Source organism: Lichenostomus cassidix, chromosome Z (genome assembly GCF_008360975.1).
Source record: "Lichenostomus cassidix isolate B80296 chromosome Z, HeHo_3.0, whole genome shotgun sequence".
Lineage (NCBI taxonomy): Eukaryota > Metazoa > Chordata > Aves > Passeriformes > Meliphagidae > Lichenostomus > Lichenostomus cassidix.
Genome location: NC_139511.1, coordinates 28,897,434 through 28,918,800, shown reverse-complemented (window position 1 = coordinate 28,918,800; position 21,367 = coordinate 28,897,434). Strand labels below are relative to the sequence as shown.

At 41.9% G+C, this 21,367-nt stretch overlaps 1 protein-coding gene across 4 annotated transcripts in view; it reads right to left on the bottom strand.

Annotated features, from left to right (window-relative positions):
• Positions 1-21,367, bottom strand: part of RNF38 (ring finger protein 38) — a 109,279-nt gene extending 87,912 nt beyond the window's left edge. Inside the window, exons 1-2 of one of the 4 annotated variants that reach the window (XM_085043189.1) lie at positions 20,267-20,392; positions 6,547-6,631 (exon numbers count right to left, since the gene is read on the bottom strand). In XM_085043189.1, coding sequence (XP_084899315.1) covers positions 6,547-6,595 — 49 coding nt within the window. In that variant the 5' untranslated portion in view covers positions 6,596-6,631; positions 20,267-20,392. Of the gene's footprint in view, positions 1-6,546; positions 6,632-20,266; positions 20,884-21,349 lie in introns of those variants that run through there. The other 3 variants (XM_085043192.1, XM_085043188.1, XM_085043187.1) reach the window with 3 other exon arrangements.

Genomic DNA, 21,367 nt, shown 5'->3' with positions numbered 1-21,367 from the left:
CCTCTTCATTTCCAGAATATCCTCAGGACATGCTCTATTCAGGAGCAAGCAGAGCAGCACACTGCCAATAAAGTAGATGTGGAAGACATGACCCAGCCAGTTCCACAGAGAAGCAAATACGCTTGATTAAGTGTAGGCAGAATTGCTCAACTAAGGAGTGTTCATTCTCATCTGTCTAGCATGGTTCTGCAATTAATGGACAAGGCCTTAAAAGTTTCAAAGCAATCCATTTCAAAGCAATCCTCATTTTCCAGTTTATTAAAATCAGCAGCAGGTGTGACCTGGGGTTAAATGGAAGAAAAATACAACAGAATTATGACAGGATTTAACAATAGCAAGTGAGGGGCAAATAAAGTGACTGATGAAATTCAGCACCAGTAATGACAAAAGAATCCACACAACAAGAAAAATTATCCCAGCAACACTTGTGGACCAAAAATTTCCTTCTGCCTTCTCCTCTTAAATGGAAACATTCTACTTGTTCATCTGTTAATTTTATCAGAAATTCTATATTGAGAATTATCAGAAAAAGACTACAGAACAAGACTGAAAAATACCTCAGGGTTTTCCAGTACCTTGAAAACTGCATTCTTAAGAACCTGTAATTAGTCACAGAACATTAATAAAGTAGATGAGTGTGGGGAAAAGCAGGAAGACAGCGTTCAGACCTGGACTCTTCGGCTTTTTAATTAAGATGATTGAATGAGTATCATACTGCCAAAAAGAACATTGATGAAAAGCACTCACTGTGCCTCAGAAAAGTCCAGTCCACTGAACACAATATGCCTGGGAGAACTTACCCGTCAGGAAGTTCCTGACCAGAACTTCCTGAAGGTTGATAAATATGATGGGACAGATACAATCTAGTCTGTTTTAGGACTAGCCTGTATCTGACAAAACAAGAACAATTTGCTCCAAAAGCCACTGTTCACCTTCTACAATCATCCCTCCAGATTTTAAGTCCAGCTTAACAGGTTCCAGGTTTTGGAAAACTCTTCAGAACTTCTGTGTGGTGTTAGTAAAGCTGCAAGACAGAACAGGGCACCATCAACAAGACTGACAGCAGTCCTTCTCAGGAGAAGAAACCTGTTATTAGGCACTGTGTGGTTACGGGGCACAAGCAGTTTTCCACAGCCCTAGCAGTCCTATCAGACTGGTAAGTGCCTCAACAGGGCAAAATAACATTCCTGACCCCAGGTGAGACAAAATATGTATGACACTTTCTCCCCACTCTGAAAGTAGTCTGCTTGATTAGCAGTTTTTCTTTTCAGCACCATCTATTTGTAGCACTTTGCAAAATACAGCCTCTCCAAGCACAGCAGCAACGCAAGTAAAAGGATTCTGCCCCGTGAAGAAAAAAGCATGGCATGCTATTTCCTGGTTTAGAAGCCAAACACTAAGCCTATGATTTTCCTGGATCATGATCAAGCATCAGCTGTCAATTTCCAGCAGTATACAAGCACTGAGGGAAGGCTGAATTTCTTTAGCTTGCTCAACACTTAGTATATGACAGACCCTTCTGGTCTCAGGTACCCAGAAACTGAAACCAGAGGAAAGAATATCTAATAACATTAGGGCTACAGAAGTCTAAAGAGAGGAATTTCCGGAGGGATGATGTCTTTACTCCTCTTCTTCCTCAAGACACCCAGAGGTGATGGATGGTAAAACAAGTTGGAACACAGGGAAACATTAGTAGGAATTAGGATATGAATATCAAGGAGATAAACACTGGTATGTGTGGCCAGGACTAAATAGTGGGGAAAAAGGCAACTGGAGAGGATTCCTCCCAGAGAAAAGCTCAACCTGTCTAATACTAAAAGATTTCCACTTCCACTAATAGTGGGATGTTACAACATCTATAAATTATCCTTTCAAGAGAGCCCAACACAGAGCAGCAACTAAAGTAAGTGCTCTCAATACAATCTCTCAGAAAGACTGAAAGCGTTGCTTAGTGCTCCTAATAGACCACGGTCCAGATCTTCTTTCAAGAGCCACTCTGAGAGAGAGAAGCACAGTTCAGATTTCATAACTGAAGTATCAACAGTTTGCCTCAATAAACCATCCATTTAATGTTATTTCTCCTAGAATAAAATGGCTACGCTATGCTCTGGATTTCTAGATGCAGATCCTCACTTGTCCAAAAGCCAATGTGTCTATATTATTTTCATAACAGAAGTAACATCTTATGATGGGAAATTCAATCAGTTTTTACAGGAAACTGTTTCTCTCCAATAATGTCAACCATACTAAAAAGCTTGTGAGAATGAACACAAAGTTGAAAATAACTGTGATGCTAAAATGTTTTTAATGAACAATTCAGCTGGGGGGGAAAGTGCAGTCAAACACTTAGTTCTGTATGAGAGGGTTAATACACTTCTTTGAAATTATAACATGCTTCTGGGTGACAAAGGGCAATTCAGGTTTCCTGCTTTTTGCTTGATATGAAAGAAAAGCTGTCTAATATTCATTGTATGCCTTGAACATGATTTACATCATATTTGCTTGTGCATATGAAGTACCAGACAAAGAACACCAAGCCTGTACTAGTACTGTACAGGAGGAAAGCACTGGGGCTATATGAGCAAAACATACAGCAATCAGGTAAAAATTACATTCAGCAGCTGAGGCCAGCATTTTCCAGCCTGCAAACTTATGCCTTGCAATGTTATTTCGGATTAGGCAGGAAGGATCAGTATCTCAAAATGAGAGGTCTCTAGCTTCAGTCCCCTGATTTGTGAGGATTACTCAAAACTGCAGCTACAGAGTGCATAAGCTCTTCCCTTTGATTCATGAACAATCTGAATCACATAAACGAAGGTTAAGTTCAAAGAAACATCTGCACATTGAGGCCATTGTGTCTAAAATTTTTCATTCATTTCACACTACTGTAGAACTGTATTCAACAGGAAAAAACCTTTTCTTCCTAAGAAAACAAGTTTACTCTCTTTTCCTCACAGGGTCCCAGGTATATGTTCCTACATCGCCAATGCTATCTCTATCATTATTTCTATATAGGGAATTTTTTAAGAACCAAAAATGTTAAAAAAAAAAAAAAATCAATGTCATCACTATTTATTTACTTTTATAAAGCACTTCTTTATTGTGTTTACTGTGCATATCCTAGTAGCCCTCTAAAGACAATCAAAATAGATTGAAGTAGCTACAACGGAAGAGAAAAGGAGGAACCAAGTATCACCTGGAAGTTACTACACAGAAAAAAAGTGGTTGCATTCTCTTTGCTTTCATTTCTCGATCCCGTGTTAAAGCAGCACTACCAATGAAGGAAACACTTCCAGATTTCCCATATGCTGTAGGTATGTATCTGTAAGAACACCCAGTGAACCTCCACACAAGTGATCTACCTGCTAGTTAAATTACATTCATCCATTTTAGGAGAAAGACGGTCAGAAGCTAGGTGATAATGTGCAGCTACTTCTGTCATTCCAGCTGCAGCTTAAGAGCGCATGAAGGTATGACCCTAGAAACACAGTTTTTGGGATATTTCTTATACTGTTCCTACACAGCTAATAAAACTATGGATGCCTGATTTTGAGCTTCATGACATGAATTAGAGAAAACACACACACACAAGCCAAATGCTTTATGAACTCTGAAAAGACCAAAGCTGTCTTCATCAGCCATTAAGCAACCAACACCAGCCCAACACTCAAAGAATCACCACGAACTAAACCAGCTCTTGCAGCATCTCTTGATTTCACCTTCTTCCTCTGTTTTGTCACAAAGGTCCACAGTATCACATTTAATAAAAGATACACTGAAACAGTTCTAGCAATGGATTCAGTTGGTGTTCCTTAAAGAGTCTGTGCGTCATCACAATGAAAGCTTCATACAGGGACAAACTACCTAAGAGTTCATGAAAAGGACCAACACCCTCTCATTCCAGTGAAAAAAGGATTCCTTCAAAGACAAATCAGAAAATTTTCTTCAAACAATACAGATACCTTTGATAAGCCACAGCACTTTGGACAGGCTAAAAATGGGCAGATTTTCACCGTTAAAAATTTTCACTAGTACAAAATACAAGATGGGTCACCTATAGCAACACCAACTGATCCTCACAAACACAACAGCTTTTCCTTGGTATGCAAAACAAGCGCTACTTGGAAAGGCGCACTTCCTTATAAGCACAAGGACAGATGCCATTTCCCTTTTCTTCTTACTCATGAACGCATGCACTCTTCCAGAAACAAGGTTTCACTGCTGAGTAAAGTTCATTATTCTCTATTCCTGTCAACAACCTTGCTGATCCCTGTCCTTACAGGAAAATATGTTCTCGAAGCTCCCTCTGTCCTTGTGATGGATGTGACTGCTTTCTGAAGTCTACTCTGAACATCACAGCCACTGACATTTTACCAGAAGATGGGCATTAGACATAATCCACTTTAAATTGTTGCAAAACATGCTCAAAGATCTAGGTACTGTATTTACAACGACAACAGAAAAAGTGCAGAAATTTCAATCAAATGACAAAGCAGCAGGTTAGTCATAAGTAGATTTTACTGAAAATCACAGGTTAGTCTGAACACTATTTTCATTCCATTTATATAGTTGGATTACTTCTGCATCTCTGTTAGTCCTACAGTTGCTTTCTCTGATGTGTGTGGGGAAAAAAAAACAACAAACCACCACAAAGAACCACAAAAATACAACACCACCACCACAAAACCCCCAGAACCTTCTGGAATCCTTCAGGGTAAAGTTGAAAAACTGAAATCCCCAAGAAAGTAATCAAAAGACATGATACATCAATGTGTATCTACATCAAAAAGTTTTGGTTTAGCATTTCATTTTGAATTTCATTATTTTACTTTTTTTTATAATTCCAGACCTTTCCCCCATGGCAAACTTGTAAGTATATACAGTAACTTTATTTTTGACAAGTGAGTAATCTAGAGAACTCTATTAGGATTCATAGCCTTTATCTAGATCCCTCTGTATATACACATTTCTTTTTCCAATATAATGGCTGCAAAGCAGTGCATTTTTAATTTTAGATGCAAGCTACAGGATGAGAAACCCAGAAAAACCTGCCTTTAGAGTCACCTACATTACCCTTTTCAGCTGTAGAACTTTTCTAGGCAGCAAACTGTTTAAGTCATAAGCCATCACAAACAAAAAAACACAGTGTGCTGAATTCACTCTACTTCCCTGTTAGCTTTTCCACCCAGTTCATCGTACAACTCATCTTGCTGCAGGACACCCTATGGAAAGAAGTTGTGTTTCCTTCTTCAAGCAACTGTCTTGGAGCTGTGACAAAATCATGACATCAAAATTTTTGTGTAGCCAAAGGTCAGATAACACATACACACAGGCAATGTTAGTCTGCATTGGTGACCTATGTGGACAATTAGAGGTTTTTTTCAAGCCATCTTGTGTAGCAAGGTTTTGGTAGCTGGCTATAGGGATAAATCCTGTCAGATGATATCAGAAGCTTTCTCTATACACAAGAGCCAGTGCAGCCAGCTCCAAAACAGAACCAAGGCCAAAGCCATCAGTGACAGTGAATATATCTCTAAGAGACCATACTTAAGAAGGGAGAAAAGCTGCTGCACAACAGCAGCCAAGCAGACCCCAAGGTCAGTGTAAAAGGTGGGAGAGGAGATGCTCTGGGCACTGGAGCAGAAATTCTTCTGCAGCCTGTGATGAGGACTACGACAAGGTAGGCTATCCCCCTGGAGCCCACTGAGGTCCATGGTGCAGCTGAGATTACCTGCAGCTCACAGAGGACTCCACATCTGAGCAGGTGCCTAAAGGAGGCTGTGACCATGCTAGAAACCTCACTAGGGCAGTTCATGAAGAGCTGCAGCCCACAGGAAGGACTCATGCTGGAGATGTTGGAAAGGATCTCACACTGGAGCAGGTAAAGAACATGAGGACGGAGGAGCAGCAAAGACAAGTGTGATAAACTGACCACAGTCTCCATCCCTCATTCTCCTGAGCCACTCAAGACAGAAGAGGAAGAGAAGTCTGGAGCTGAAGCTGAACCCAGGAAGAAGGGAGGGGTAGGGGAAAGATGTTTTAAAGTTTGTTTTTATTTCTCATGCTCCTTCTCCGACTTTTGATTGGCAATTAAGTAATTTCTCCAAACCAAGTCTGGTTTGCATGTGACCATACCTACTGAACCTTTTGTCATACTTTCTCTTCCCCATCCAGATGAGGAGGGTGAGTGATAACAGTGGCTTTGGTGGGCAACTGTTGTTCAGCCAAAGTTATCTGTCTCATCACAACATAACCTCCTTTCTGCAATGAGTTTAATTTTAGTTGCCATATTGTATCATTTGTTGTGTTCTGCACAAATGAACTATACTCTGGAATTTGATTCATGCCTCCTAATTCAGTAACAGGCTACAGAGGTATTAGGAGATTTGGTATTTCCTTCTCCTTAGCTGCCAATTCTCAGCTTGTGATATACTCTTTAACTCAGCAAGGTAAAGTATCTCATCGCCTGGTGGTCTTGCCTGGCTAGTAATCATCCATTCTCACTCTGCTCCATCAGGAATTCCCACAATCCCATCACACTCTTACCTTTCTCAAGTAAACAAGACCCAGCTCTCCCAAACACTCCTACTACCATAGCTCCTTGTGCTCCAACTGATACTCATGGTAACATCTGAAAGCAAAAGCAGCAACACAGATGCACGTCAGCCAATACCTGTGACATATCCACATAGCTCAGCAGTTTTCACTTGTCTAGCAGCTTAGCAGCCAAAATATCCCTTTGACATGAAAACTTCGAGAAAGAGGAAAAGTTACTGCAGTTATATCCAGGCTATATGGTCATTTTTGATGGGCATTGCTATTATTTTTATACAACTGAACAAACTACCACTGTTGCTCTTAATGAAGGCATACCTCTCTCCAGTCCAGAACACAGGGCTCTCACATTTACACAAAAAGTATATACACAGATTTAAAGACATATATATAGTCCAGTTTTCTTTCAGGCATATTTCAGTTGAAGCCAAGCTTTCATTAAGTAGCATACAGAACTGGAAGAGAAGTGACAAAGTAGCTGGGTCATCCAGTCCCAATGGCAAGTCATTAGCTATACAGCTGCATACTGTAGACAAGTTTCACAAAAAAAAGCCCTTTAAGTTTATAGTGCATTCAACACACAGAATTCTAGGAAACCATAGAGCCAGTTTCAGCAAACCTTTTTTTTAGACTTTACATAATGCACTGAGGCAATTAGAAATTAAGGACTGTGGTCACTGCTAAATGGCAGATCTTTTAAAGAGATATAGCGATGCCTGCTTATATATATTGAGGTGTCCAAGTTTGGTGTCTTGTCTGTGAGCATTTCCACATGCACATGTTGTTTGTCTCTAGAAGCAAACAAACTCAAAGTATGCGTGTCAAAAGGAAAAAGGTTAGAACTTAAGACACTGGATTTAACACCAATCATCTCATCATCAGTTTTGAACTCTCAAGCCTTCATTAAGATCACCAGTATGTTAATAACAGTAACAGCCAGTGGAAAAATAGAGAATAGTCAACAGAAACATATGTATAAAGGAGACTTTGAATGAATAACAACCTTGTGACTCATGGGATATCCATTTTTTGTTTCAGCCCACTACCCTTTTCAACTTCAACAGCTTCCGGACCATCTTCAAAGCAAATAAAGCTTTCTAATAGCCCCTCTATAGTAACGAAGATCAGCCACTAGGCTTCTGGAAGGATGTCTCTCGCCTTTCTCTTTACAAGTACAGATTTCAGAGTACAACAGCACATGACTCTTTAAACACAGGCATAAAGAGTGAAATCAATACAGACCAGTAGGTCACACATTTAGTTCTGTCTTCACGATATTTGATTTGCGAAGCTGACGCATGACTATTTGTGGTTGATGATGAGAATTATGTCTACGCTTCTGAAGACAGTAGAGCAAATCTGCTCCTCAAAACCTGCCTCCATCTGCTCTGTTTCACAATGTTTTCTGGAAAGTAACATCTGGAGTGCTTGGGTGAGTAAATTTAGAATTTAAGCACTCACCACCAAAGTTTTTCCAAAACAAATGTACTATAGCCAGAGCAAAACTCCGCAAGTTCAGATTTAACTAGATATCAGACTGCCACTTTTTTTTTTTACGTAGACAACAACCAAAGTCCACTTCCCCTTCTTTCGTAAGTAACAATAGCAGGTTGCTTCATGTGCAAAAGCTTTTCTTGTTAACACCATAAAAAGAAAGTTCTGAGCTCCATTTTGCAGTTCATACAAAATCCTCAAAAGGAATCCAAGCAGCTGAAGCAAGACAGCATTTTGTTTACCAGTGCTGAGAATCACTTTCAAATCCCAGAAATGTGTCTCCCAGGACGTGATTCTTCAACCTCAGCCAGCTAGCTGTATTTTCCACTCTGGGAAGCTGTATTGAGCACTCTGGGCAGCCCTGGAGACCAGGTAACCACATGTCCTGGTTTCCCCTCTTCTAAGACTTTATGATCGCTCTCCCATTTTGATGTCACTGCTCCAATGATAACATAAAAAGCTTCAGCGGTCACAGGAATGCTGAACATAATCTGCAAGAGGTACAATTCAGCCCATCAAAGGATTTTACTGCACTTTGAAACTTGTTCCTTCAGCAATAGCCTTGAAAAGGACAAGCTTAATTGGCCTGGAAGCTAGCAAAGACAAGGTAAAAGCTTGAAAAGCCATGAGAACAATCCAGGAGGTTCCAGCATGACTCCTCAGATGAGCTGAGGGGACCACAAAATTTTTAAACACAAGGAGAAGCAAACCCAAGACAGCGAGAGTTAGGCAAAGCAAGATAAATGCTTAAAACACAAATGTTTTATAGGACATCACCTCTTAATTTCATCACATGGACTGACTGCAAGGAAGAGGCAGCTGACACACACACTCCAAAAAGGCACCACATGAGCTCCAACATGGCTGAAAATTTCTTTTCAGTACCACACATTGCTGTTAGGAACTTTCAATTTCAAGCATCTATAAGCTGGTGGTCTACATTAGAGAACAGGTAAATGTATTTGTTGTCCACAATTCTCCAGATGCACTGTGTCTATAATCCAAGAACAATTGGGTTATCAGATCAATATGCTTGTATTGATGAGTTATCCTGTTTCTCAAAATAGGACAAATTCTCCCAGAACGAGCATTTCAAAGTCATTTTTATGTTTGAGAAGACCACCCTTGCCCCTTCAGATATAGTGATTAAGTTATCATAACACAACTTTCTAGCACAGACAATGCCTAAGCAGTAACTCCAAAGATACCGCATAGTAAGTATCAAAGCATGTCAGTATACAGATATTCAACAACAGTCATACCAACTGTACTAAGCAGTATTAAAGTATTTTCTCCTATTGCTGTCTACAGAGATGATAAGATCTTTCGTGATTATTTTAGACCTTCCTGTTCAAGAGATGAAATAAACCTTAGACAACATTTCTTCATCAAATTGCATGAATTCAAGATCTTTAGAAGATCAAAATTAAAACCAGTCCAGGTGGCAATCTTCAAGGTATTTTTTTTCCAGACAATCAACCTTATTTTGAAAATCTATGGAGACATAACAGGCCGTAACTAAACATAGCACCTTGAAAACAAAGCTCTCTTACAGCCTTGTACAGTGGTAGAAAGATCTCCTACGTCTTGCCTTCTAAAGCAAACTATTAGACTGCTTTGTTACCTCTCTTACTGCTTGAGATGAAAAAAACACAAAGGGCTAAATCAGCAGAAAATGGAGAAACACAAAGGTTCGGAAGAGCTAAGTTACTAGAAACAGTTACCTCTCTGTGACATCAGTCACAAACAGAAAATGCAGCATCCAACAAACAACTGATAGGAAACAAAAACTTGACATAATGCTGAAATGTAACATTACAGAATAGTAAATGAAACAAAGGCACAACTATTAATTATAAAAGGCTTTAAAACCACTTTTGCCCCAACCTGGTTGAAGACTCAGTAACTCCAGAACACTGGTATTCTCATTCGGCTTCACTACCCACCCTGCCACACAGCCTCCACGCAGCCCATAAACAAGAGATACAGATGATGCTTCAGTTAATTCACACTAAAGAAGTCCATAACAATATAGGCAACTCACATACTTTGAAAATGCTCTTTTATGACACAGACATTTTAAGAGTGATTCTCAAAAGAAATCAGTTGTTACATGAACACGAAAAATAATTAAAATCTGTGTTCACTGAATTTGGTTCTGTATTTTTAGGTTTTCTCCCTGCAATAACCCACTTTTTTGTTTTAACCCGCTCCAAATTCTTACAGTTCCCATTCCCTGCAATTCCTTTGGTTTCCCGAGTCCTCAAGATCCTCCATTATTTCCTGTATCCTTGTAAGAGAGACCATACACTGCAGCTGCTTGAAAGCTAAATATTTTTTATTTAGCTGCCCAACAACTACCTATGTCCATGGGTCAGTAAGTCCAACAGAACAGCATCAGATCCCTTCAAGCTGTTTGCTTCAGAGAGCAGACTAATTTGTCTCCTACTTAATTTCCTAGATTTCCTGTAAGTCTTTTTAAGAAACTAAGAAGCCTCCCTCAAGTCAGAAGCTATTTACAGAGAAACAGGACTAAGCAAACAAGTATGACAGCTTTACTTAAAAATGCCAATTTCACTTTTACATGGGAAGGCAGCCTAAGGAGGTCATATACCATAGTTTTTCACACTTTTCGTACTTTCTGCTATGTTCGTATTTTATATTACTGACTGAATTCTTGTTTGTATCATTCTGCCTTAAAAATACTATAGTAAATTTATACTCCAGTAGAGTTATCACATGAGAAACACTCATTTGGTAAAGACTACTAAAAAAGAAAAAATACATCAGTGAATATATTTTTATATTTTTTTACATACTCTCCAAGCTTGGAAAAAATCCCTCCCATTGCTGAACACATCTCTCAATTAATTTATCTGGCATTTGCTGAGAAAGAGTACCAAATATGACAGCAAAAACAAGACCCAACATCCCCTATGCCTCTAGGACTGAAAAATAATAAAAAGTGAAGTGCATACTTTTGTCTGTCAGATGAAAACACTGCTTGTACATAAGCCAGCAAGTAAGCTAGGAAGAGGGGCTGAGAGGCAGAAATGCAGCTCTGCTTTAAATACAAAGAGCTATCAATGCTTTACCCAGAAGCATTTATATATTACATACCCATCACAAAATGTACTTTTGGGTATGTGGGGAGGAAGCACAGGAAAAACTCAGGGTTGAAAAATACCCAGGCTTGCAGGACACTTGTATGCCAAAGCAAATGGAGTTCTCACCATCACTTCTGACCATGAGCAACTAAACCAGTCCCAAATTGCTATTCCTTTCTCTAGTCACACCTGAAGCAGGCATCCCTAGGCTAAAGGTATCATGCTCATTACACACATAATAGAGTTACTCAGGCTGCAAAAGACTGCTGGATATCCCGTAATCCAATCCCCCAGCTCAGACCAGGCCTATTTAGAGCAGTGCCTTGTCTGGCTAAGTGCTGAATCTGTCCAAAGTTGTAAGGTCCACAACGTCTGCAGTTCTCTGCTTCAGAGTGAAGAAAGATTCTTCCTAATAATATCTGCCAGAAATTAATGTGTTTCAGCCTGAGCCCTGTTCCCAGTCCCTTGCCCTATCAGCATGCAGAAGTCTGGCACTATTTTTTCTTCATCTGCCTTAAGAGAAGGATAGAGGCCACTGAGATCTCTCACTTGGGATCTCACCTGGGCCATCTCTTCAACCAGGCTGTGCAATCCTACTTCTCCGCACAGGTCCCGTGCTCCAGCCCCTACACAAGCTTGCTGCCTGTGAGTGAGCTCACTGCACTAAATCAGCATCCGTGGACCCAGCCAGCACCCTCTTGGCACACAGCTGCTCTGTCCCCGTGCAAGACTTGTCCTTTGCTGAATGCCATAAGGTCCCCAATTCTCCAGGCTGTCAAGGTCCCTCTGGATAGCACACCTGCGCTCCAGCACACTGCCTGGTCCTCACCACATGATGTAATCTGTTCCACCAGAGAGATACACTGTCCCTTAAATAGGGCTTTTTCCAAGTTTGTAAGGCGACACAGTCCTAGTCACTATTGTATTATTTTTACCATATTTACCACTTTCATAGCTCTTCCCTAATCCTTCACATTCAGAATGCCTTATCAAATAAAAAGCTGCTAAAACACAACAAATCCTTTAAGTTGTTTTCCCTAAGGGTTCAGCTTCTTCATTATTAATATTTTTTGGACCTCATTGAATAAAACCAGAATGAATATCCTATAGGCACAAGAGACTGACAGTGCTTTAAAAATTAACTTCTAATATTCACTTTTTCAGTCCAACTCAAGAGGCCTTTATGAAGAACAACATTAAATACATCTTGACTTTCACTTTCTTGAAATATCTCCCTGCAGTATGTACCACAGCTTCCTGATCATTACAAGGATAATAGCATAATTTGTTAAGTTTGAAGATGCTAGTCACACTGGTGGCAAAAAGCTTTCACCCCCAAGCCTCCAAAAATCATAAGGCATTTCTGAAACAGCTCAGAAGTCTAACCTGCACCCAACCTTCAAAATAATCTGCAAAAGCAATTTTCAGATCATATCATAAACACTTGGTGTAAATTTGCTCAAAAACACACACAAACCACAACGATCACAGACCCACAGGGCTTCTGTGCCAAAAGATTCAATATCCTACTACAAAATACACATGACAATTCTTTCCAAAAACTACTGCTTACTCTTCTTGGCTTTAGGCCACTTCAACTTATAAACAGGCAAAAAGTGATGCCATGGAAAAGATCTATACAGAAAGCCCACACACACTAAAAAAAGCAGATAAACACATTTTTGATGGAAATTCAAAAAATTACTTAAAAATGTCAACTTCTAGGCATGAAGGAAAAAATCCACCACAACTCACATCCCTCAAACATTTGCACAGGCTCTTAATGAAAGCAGAAGTATCCATGTGCCTTAAAAAAAAACCAAACAAAAAAAAAACTCCACAGAGCAAGAACCCAAGCAGAGAGTAAACACAAATCTCTAATATTTTCGCTCTGGAACCTGAATATACTTTAAGTGCCAAGCAGCAAAAGATGGGGAGGAGCTAACTTTCAGCCGTGCTGAAAAAACAGGCAGTCAATGTTTTCAAACTGTAAGTTGCTGTTCCGTGGTGCAGGTTCAGTCACACGACACAGGAGCTGTTCCAAATGCCCTCCAACAGACCCAACTGTTCTAGCTAAAGTTTCTAGCCATACTTTGTGGTTTAATAGCCATTCCTCAGGCTCTCATACAGCTAGAAGTCACGCAAACAAATACAGTGCATGGTTTTTAGCAATTTTTAAACTATTTAAGGGTAGCCCTCCTAACAAGGAATTTTACAGGCATGCAGATTATGAAGTATTTTATTAAGATTCACAGAATTCATACTTTACTCCTCCACAGGCTGGCAGAAAATATATAACATAACAACCTTCCTCATGTCCTCCTTCCAAAAAAATGCACAGAAGCACAAATCACGTTTTTTGGAAGCAAAGATCAGTCACATTACAGGAAAAACTGCAATTCCACTATTCATAAAGGATATCAGAAACTATCATAAGCACCCCCTAACAATTTAAGCAACAATCTTAAATGATACTGCCTGCACACCCTTGTCCTACAGTTGTGTACCTTATACAGAAGAACAAAAATTCAATTAAAAGACTTAATTAAGTTTTTCAGGGGTATATTTTGTTGGTACTTTTTTTTATTGTTTGGGGGGTTTTTGGTTTGGTTTGGCTTTTTTAATTGAAATGCTTGAGTACATTTCCTTTAATATTTCACTTTTTCTTTTGGGATTGTCCTAGAAGCTGATGACCAAGCCAAATTGCTTAGAGATGTGAGCTCTGTAATACTACAATGTTGCATTGAAGGCTGGTTATTATGACAGCCCATGTGAAAGAAACCACACCAGCTGCCAGACAATGCAGCAAGCAGCATAGATTATTTGTGTGGATGCAGAACCTCAGTCATTACAAATAACATTAGAGAAACATCTTGACACGCTTTCCCACCAAGAGACTAATAACAGATGTTACTTTTCCATACATCATCCATGGCAGCAAAGGGCTAGCATGAGAGGAATGATGTAGAGACTCAACCTTAACATGATGCCAGGGATAATGGGAACAGCAACCCAAGAGCTTAGAGCTGGGATGCCAGGCCCTCCATTGAGAAAGACGTAAGGAAGTGTTTTAAGAATGAACATTTGGAGCATGTGTGTGCATTTGAGAAGCTCAGAAAACGCTATATATCATGCTTGCTTAAAATAGTTGAGAAAATACCTATGACTTACTATTTCAAAAACCACTTCCTGCATCTTTCCTCAAGTGAAGTATGCATTCTTTGCCCTACATTACACATCATGCAACTTCCTGAAGGAAGCTTTATTTTAAGTCATCAAAGCACAAGAACAACAGTATTTTTCCCATGAAGAAAGGAGGACCTTTTCTTAATGCAAGGAACTCTAACAACCAAGCATTTACTGTACTTCATACACAAAAACAAGAAAAGAATGGTTTAGAAAAAACCAAAGAAGAATGCAACCAGAAGGTGTTAAAAAAAAAAAGCCACTAAAAAAGCCACAGCATAATGCAACAAACAAATTCCAGTAAAACAAAGGTGGGGAAGAGCAGCACCATCTTACTGAAATATTCATGTAAAGGGAGCTCCCAATGTGCCATGGTTTAACCCTGACTATGTAGCAGCAGCAGTCCTCCATCACTCTATCCCTTTGCCAGTGGGATGTGGAAGAGAATCAGGAAAGGTGAAACTCATGGACTGAAATAAGAACAGTTTAATAACTGAAATAAAGTAAAATACTAAAACAACAATAATTATACAGTTTTATAATTATAATAAAAAGGGAGATAAGGTGGGTGGGGGGAAAGGGGTGGCCCAGGAGTAAGACCAAAGAACCAAAGAGAAACAAGTGATTTACAATACCATCACTCACCATCCCCTGACTGATGCCCAGAGTGCCTGTAAGGAATAAAATTAACTCTATTCCACCCAAAACCAGGACACTGCAAAATTCCTAACATTCTCTCTTATTCTGGTACCCTACCTTCCTGTTATTCCATCCACATCTTGCATCACATTAACACTGATAACCCTTACATTTAGATGACACACCTCCATTTGAACTTCTAATATGAAGCAGATGCCATATGAGACCATTTAAAATACCTAAGGTGCAAGAACTATGAAAAAAAAAAGTTGCAAAGCCATTGGTTGAAAAAGATTTAAAGCCTATCTTTATCAGGAAAAAAAAAAAAAAAAGAAAAAGAAAAGGAAAGGTCAAAAAGATTTTGTCTGTATGTGGATTTCATCTCCTCTTGCCAAGATAATTGTGGGTGAAAAAAGGGCTGTGTAAGCAACAACACTAAATATAAAAAGGCAAAGAAAAAAAAAAACAACCCCACCACTATTTTTTTAATTGAACATGGCTTTTCCAATTTACAATGTTTTAAATCATACTTATTATTTAAATCAGTTTCTCATTTTAACCTTTCTGTGACAAGGCAAACATATTTCTTAAACTCAGTATCTTGATGACTTAGACCAAAAGGATAACTTAGATTATTTCATAAACAGATGTTGCAAAGCAGAGCACGCATTTCCAAATTAAAGGCGTATCTCTGTTCTTCGTCCTATTACTAAACTGAAATTTGTACATTAGAGACAATTCAGAATTTTTCATTTCCATGCTTTTGCATATTTTTCATCTAGAATATGCCAGATTAGATAAGGATCAAGTTCTTCATACTCTATGAACTACAATTAAAAGAACCATCTATTAATTTTATATTTTCTTTAAAACAGATTCTTTAAAATAGACAACAGTTTCACACTATCCTTAGCAGGGGGCTGGCAGTATATCAACATTTACTAGCATCCACTTGAGCTGCTGGCACCTAAAAGGTACACCTCCAAAGAACAACTTCAGTCCATAAAATTGTAATTTCTAGTTCCCATAAACTAGTAGTACTACTACACTACAAAGTAAAAGTGAAATAAAAATACAAAAGTGATAGTCACAGAGAATGGCTTAAAATTAATACATATTATCTGAAAATAATTGTAAAGGAAGTACATTTGCATTTATTTCCCAAATTAATCCTATAAATATGCAACTCATATCCCTTATAACAACCCCTTGAAATATTTATTGTATGTCTGTTAACATTAACTCTGTAATTACTATAATCTATTCAAAGTACAACTAATTTATGTAAAAAACAAAGCTTTCTATCTTCCTTTATAATTTAAAAGTAGCAAAATTAACATACCAACATTATAATAAATAATTCTGATATACTAAAGGTAATTGCAATCTTGTGTCCAAAGAGATTATGTCCAAACATGCAGAGTAACAGATTTACAGTATTGTGGTAATTCTAACCAAGAAGTACCATCAAGCTATTTCTTTACATTGCACTTTGAACAAATTAAAATGGAGATGCTTCAATGATAGCTTCTGGTTTCAGTGGTTTTTTTGCTTCCTTATTTCTTCTTTAATCTATCAAAATCAACTGTAACTTTTGAAAAGTCTCCACATACTGAACATACTTCACTTGTTCTTACCAAGAAGTTATCTTTCCATCTCACTTTATTTTATATGGTTATAAAGCTGTGAAGGCATCACCACGTCATAAATAAAAAAAACTAGCATCTATCTCCAGGCATGCCAGAATTAAATATTACTCTCACTGTAAAGCCACATTAACTGATCTCCAGTTCAAGAACAAAACCACAAATACCACACAGAGACAGAAAGCACAAAAGTTTATATCTGTCAATATGAACATACAATTCTATTACAACTTTTCAGCATATACAGCACTAAGTAGAATCACTATTAATTCAGCTTTCTACTGTACTTAACTGACACCTCATATAATCTTTACTGGGAAGTCCAACTCCTCACATTCTACAATCAACTGTGCTTTGAAAACTGGCACTAATGCTTTCAGCAGAAGTTTCAGCTTCTCCAAACTGAAAGACTTAGCAAATGCATAGTTACTTGCTAAAATAAGCACCTTCCATTACCCCTCTTAATACAGGACTTAACTGCACGTGCACCTTAAAAACAACTAACTAAAAACTTCACATCATAAGGAAAGCAAGCAATATTAAACAAAGTTAATGAGATGACATCCAAAGAGCCAATGTGAGTAACAAATAAGTTTAAGAGAAAAGCTGTTTCCACTAGTCATGGACATCACACCATATCTTAAGTACGGCACAACTTTCAAAAAACATCTTTCTTTTCCAGATGTTGCAAAACCTGAGAATGTTAATATAGACCTTAATTTAAAATAAAAAAAATTAAAAATTTAAAAAAAAAACCAAACAACAAAACCTAAGAATTTCCACTACAGACACACTTTTCCTAGCTGACAAGCTTTCCCCTAGGTGAATCACTCTTTTTCACAAAGGAGATGCAGATACCCCAGTGAAGGCAAAATACTTTATGGACAGTTAAATGCCTTTTAAGATCAGGATCGATTTTCTGAATGAAGCAAAGAATCAGCAGCATTTCTAGTCCAATATCCTTTCACATTTAACAGCCATGAACAGCAACTTTCCATTCTGTTGACAGACACCAGAAAAAAAACACAAAAGAAAAACAACAAAAACGACCCAACCATCACTGAACATTTTTCTGCTGGGAGAAAAGACATAGCAAACATTCTCTTAACCTTGCACGTAAACTACAGCAATTTCACTGCCCCTTAATGTTTGAAGACCAGATCACAATATGGGTTTTTATCAAAAGTTAATATATTAGGATCAAGAGTATAAAGAGTACAACTATGAGGATGCTCACCGAAACAATCCAAGTTTAGCCCTGATACCTGAGTTTAATGCATAATTTTCCCTCTGGTGACAAACATTTGACTGAAAAAGGTAGACCTTCATGAAGAGTAACAGTCTTTCCCTCCGGAGAAAAGCAAACAAACAAACAGTTCTCATGCCCAATCTAGAAATGCCCTGGATTTGTCTGTAAATTATTACACTATTTCACAATTAGCAGATGAATCACATTTCATACTATCTGAAAACGTCTTATGTATTTTTGAGACAATGACTAGTAATAAGGATTCATCTGCTACTGTGACTTAAGTATACTGTAAAACTTAACCTTTCAATTTGGGTACCTGCAAGAGCTCTTTTGAGCAAAATTATTTTGGCTATTCCAGTTACCACTAAACATGGGACTTTTAAGAGCTTTTAAACACAAGAACTGTCCTAGTGAATATCAAAACTTCAGAACAAACCCTAAAAAGCGCCTTTCCTTTCTGGGGAATAAAAAGTCCAGCATGCCCTAATCCAACACTAACATCTTTGTACACTAGGTCTGTGATGAATTCATTATATGATAAAGGTTATAGTTCTTTTCTCCACCATGACTTTCCAAATCGTGGAAAATACAAAAGCTTTCATCTCCCAATAGTAGCATACTAGGTCAGTTTGTCTATAGGATTGCTAAGAGCTTAAGAAGATTAGAATAGGTTTTGAGATCAAGCTTTAAGATAACATTATCATCTACACTGGGAATGTCCACATAATTTTAAAACAAAAAGTTGAAGAAGAGCTTCATCAGGTCAACCTCAATTTCCAAATAACTTACACTGGAAAACAAATATTTTTCTCCCATATATTTTATTTGGAAGGCCCAGGAGAGACAAATCTGCTCCACGTGCTGTGTGGTCTCAGGACACAGCAAAAGCTGCTTTTAAGCTATATAATACAATGCAAAGGTAAAAATTCAAGTTCTCTCTCAACTTCCTCCATGGTAATCCTTTAATATGTTGTCAATCACGATTTTCAAGAGGAGCTTGTCTATAAAACCTACTTCATTTCAGGGCAAGATTTCTATCAGTATAAACACTCATACCACAGACTCCTGTAAATTGCCCAACTAAGTGCCCAAGAAACAAGCACCACTAAAAATACATTCTAAGAAAAGACTTAATTAGACACCTCGTTTCTTCAGCCTCCAGGCCCAAAGAACGATGTCTTGTTTTCTGACCTTCTCCCATACCACTTCCTAATTAGTAACTTCATATATGCATAAACAACTTCATTCCGGCAGCCATTCACAAAGAACAGCTTAGGAAAACATCTAAGGCCCTGATCCCAAAACCACACAGACACGCGTTTAAATATAAGCATGTGGGAAACTCCAGCGCAGCCTTGGAAGCAGCTCTTGTGTTTGACTATAAACAAGCACATCAACCCATATGTTAGGACCACAGTCTTGAAAACATCGAAGTTTCAGGATGAACGAACCACATGTCTAAAACCAGCTTCTCAGAGGGAGCCTGCTGTGGAGCGGTTTCTAAGAGGAAATCCAAGAACACGTCTACGGGACTGACGACGAGAGTCCCGAAGACACTCAACGGGGTCTCACAAGGCAAGAGCCTGACTTGCAAACAGCATTTTGGAGCTTCACGCAGGAATTTGATATGACCGGCCACTGTGCTCCGCGAATTCCCGCAGTTACCGGCAGCCCGCTGCGAGGGGCGGAGCCTGGCTCCGGGCACGGACACGGACACATCGCCCCCTCTCTCTCTCACACACTCACACACACTCACACACACGCACACACACACAAATCCTTCCAGGAGCGGGGCGCAGCCGCCAGGCTGCAGCAGGCCAGCGGCCGCTGCGCAGGGGAAGGAGGGCAGCAGAGCCGGCGAGGCCCCGGCGCTGCCCAGGGCACATCAAAGTGTGATGAGACGCAGGCGAGAGGGCGAGCGCGCACGATGCCCCGCACGGCGTAACCCCCGCGGCTGCACCGCCGGGCAGGGGCAGGGGCAGGGGCAGGGGCTGGGGAGCGCTGACGGCAGCGCGACAGACGGAGGCGCCCGCCCGAGTGCCAGCACTGCGGGCCGCCCGCGCTTCGCACCGCCGCATCCCGACCGACCGTCGGGGAAACAGCCATCGCCGCGCCGGCCACCGGCGCAAAGGCGGCCCCGAGCACTTCGTTGCCGGCCGGGCGACACACGGCCTGCCGGCAGCGGCCACCGCGACTCGCCTCGCCGTGCTCAGAACAGCGCGAGTTTGCCCTCCGTCCCGTCCCGTCCCGCCCGTGGCCCCCACCCAGGGACGGACCCCGGGCGCTGCGGAGGGCAACTCCGCGGCCCTGCGGGCCAGCTGCGCTGCCGGCCGGGGGTGGGACGCCCGGACCCGCTCCCCGTCCCCCGGGGCCCCTCTCCCGCTCACCTGGTGGCGGGGCTCTGGCGCCCAGGGCGCCGCGGGGTGCGCCGTGCCCGGCGGGGCTGCCCCGGCCCTGGCTCCGCGCTCCCGCCTCCGGCAAGCTCGGCCCGTGGAGGGGCGGCGGCGGGCAGAGGGCGGCGGGCGGCGGTAAGCGACCGGAACCGCCGCTCATGGCGAGTCCCGGAAAGCCGGAGCAGGAGCGGACGCGGGCGCGGGTCCGGGGGAGTGCCGAGAGAAGGGAGGCAGCCGAGGGGGAGGTGGAGGCGGCGACGGCGGCCCCAGCAGCGGGGGAGGAGGCAACGGAGGAGGCGGGGGGCGGCGGAGGGGAGGAGGAGAAGGCAGGCAGGAAGGGGGCGGCGGAAGAAGCCACCCATCTGCCGCGCCGGCCCGCCTCGCCGGCCTGACGGAGGTGCCGCTCGCCGCCGCTCTCCTCGCCGCGCGGAGCGACGCCGCGGTCCCGCCGGCGGACAGGGACGAGGAACCCGGCGTCGGGCTGGGCCCCGGGGGCTGCCGAGCGGGCGGCCACCGGCATCGCTTCCCGCTCCGGCCGGCCGGCGGCGGCCGCCGTCCCGGGAACAGCCCCACCGCGGGGACGGCGGAGCGGTCAGCGCCAGCGGGGACGCGTGGGCGGCATGGGGAGCCTCCGGCCGGGGCGCAGGCCACCGCCGGGCGGAAGGCGGCCGGTGCCGAGCCGTGCCGGCTGCTCCAGCGGAGAAGCTGCTTACTGCTGCCGCCGAGGAGGAGGAGGAAGTCTCCCCGCCTGCTTCCTCCCTCCTTCCCTCCCTGCCTCCAGCCCCGCGGCTCGCCGGTAGCCCGGCGCCTCCCCAAGGCCTCTTGCCGCTCGCAGCAGCGCTGCCGCAGGGCGTGACAATCCGCGGGGCGCGCACAGGCGCGGCCGGCCCCGCACTGCGGCGGTGCCCCCTCGGGACGGCGGGAGCGGGGTCCGTGCCGGGACCCCCGGCGAGCCGCGGCCGGCCCGAGCAGCCCCTGCGCGGAGACGGAACCATCCTCGCCCTGTCCCGGTTCCGTCTCCGCGGGCGCGGGCGCCGCCGCGGGCCCTTCACCCTCACTGTGCCGTTCCGCACCCACCGAGCAGGCATGGCCCTC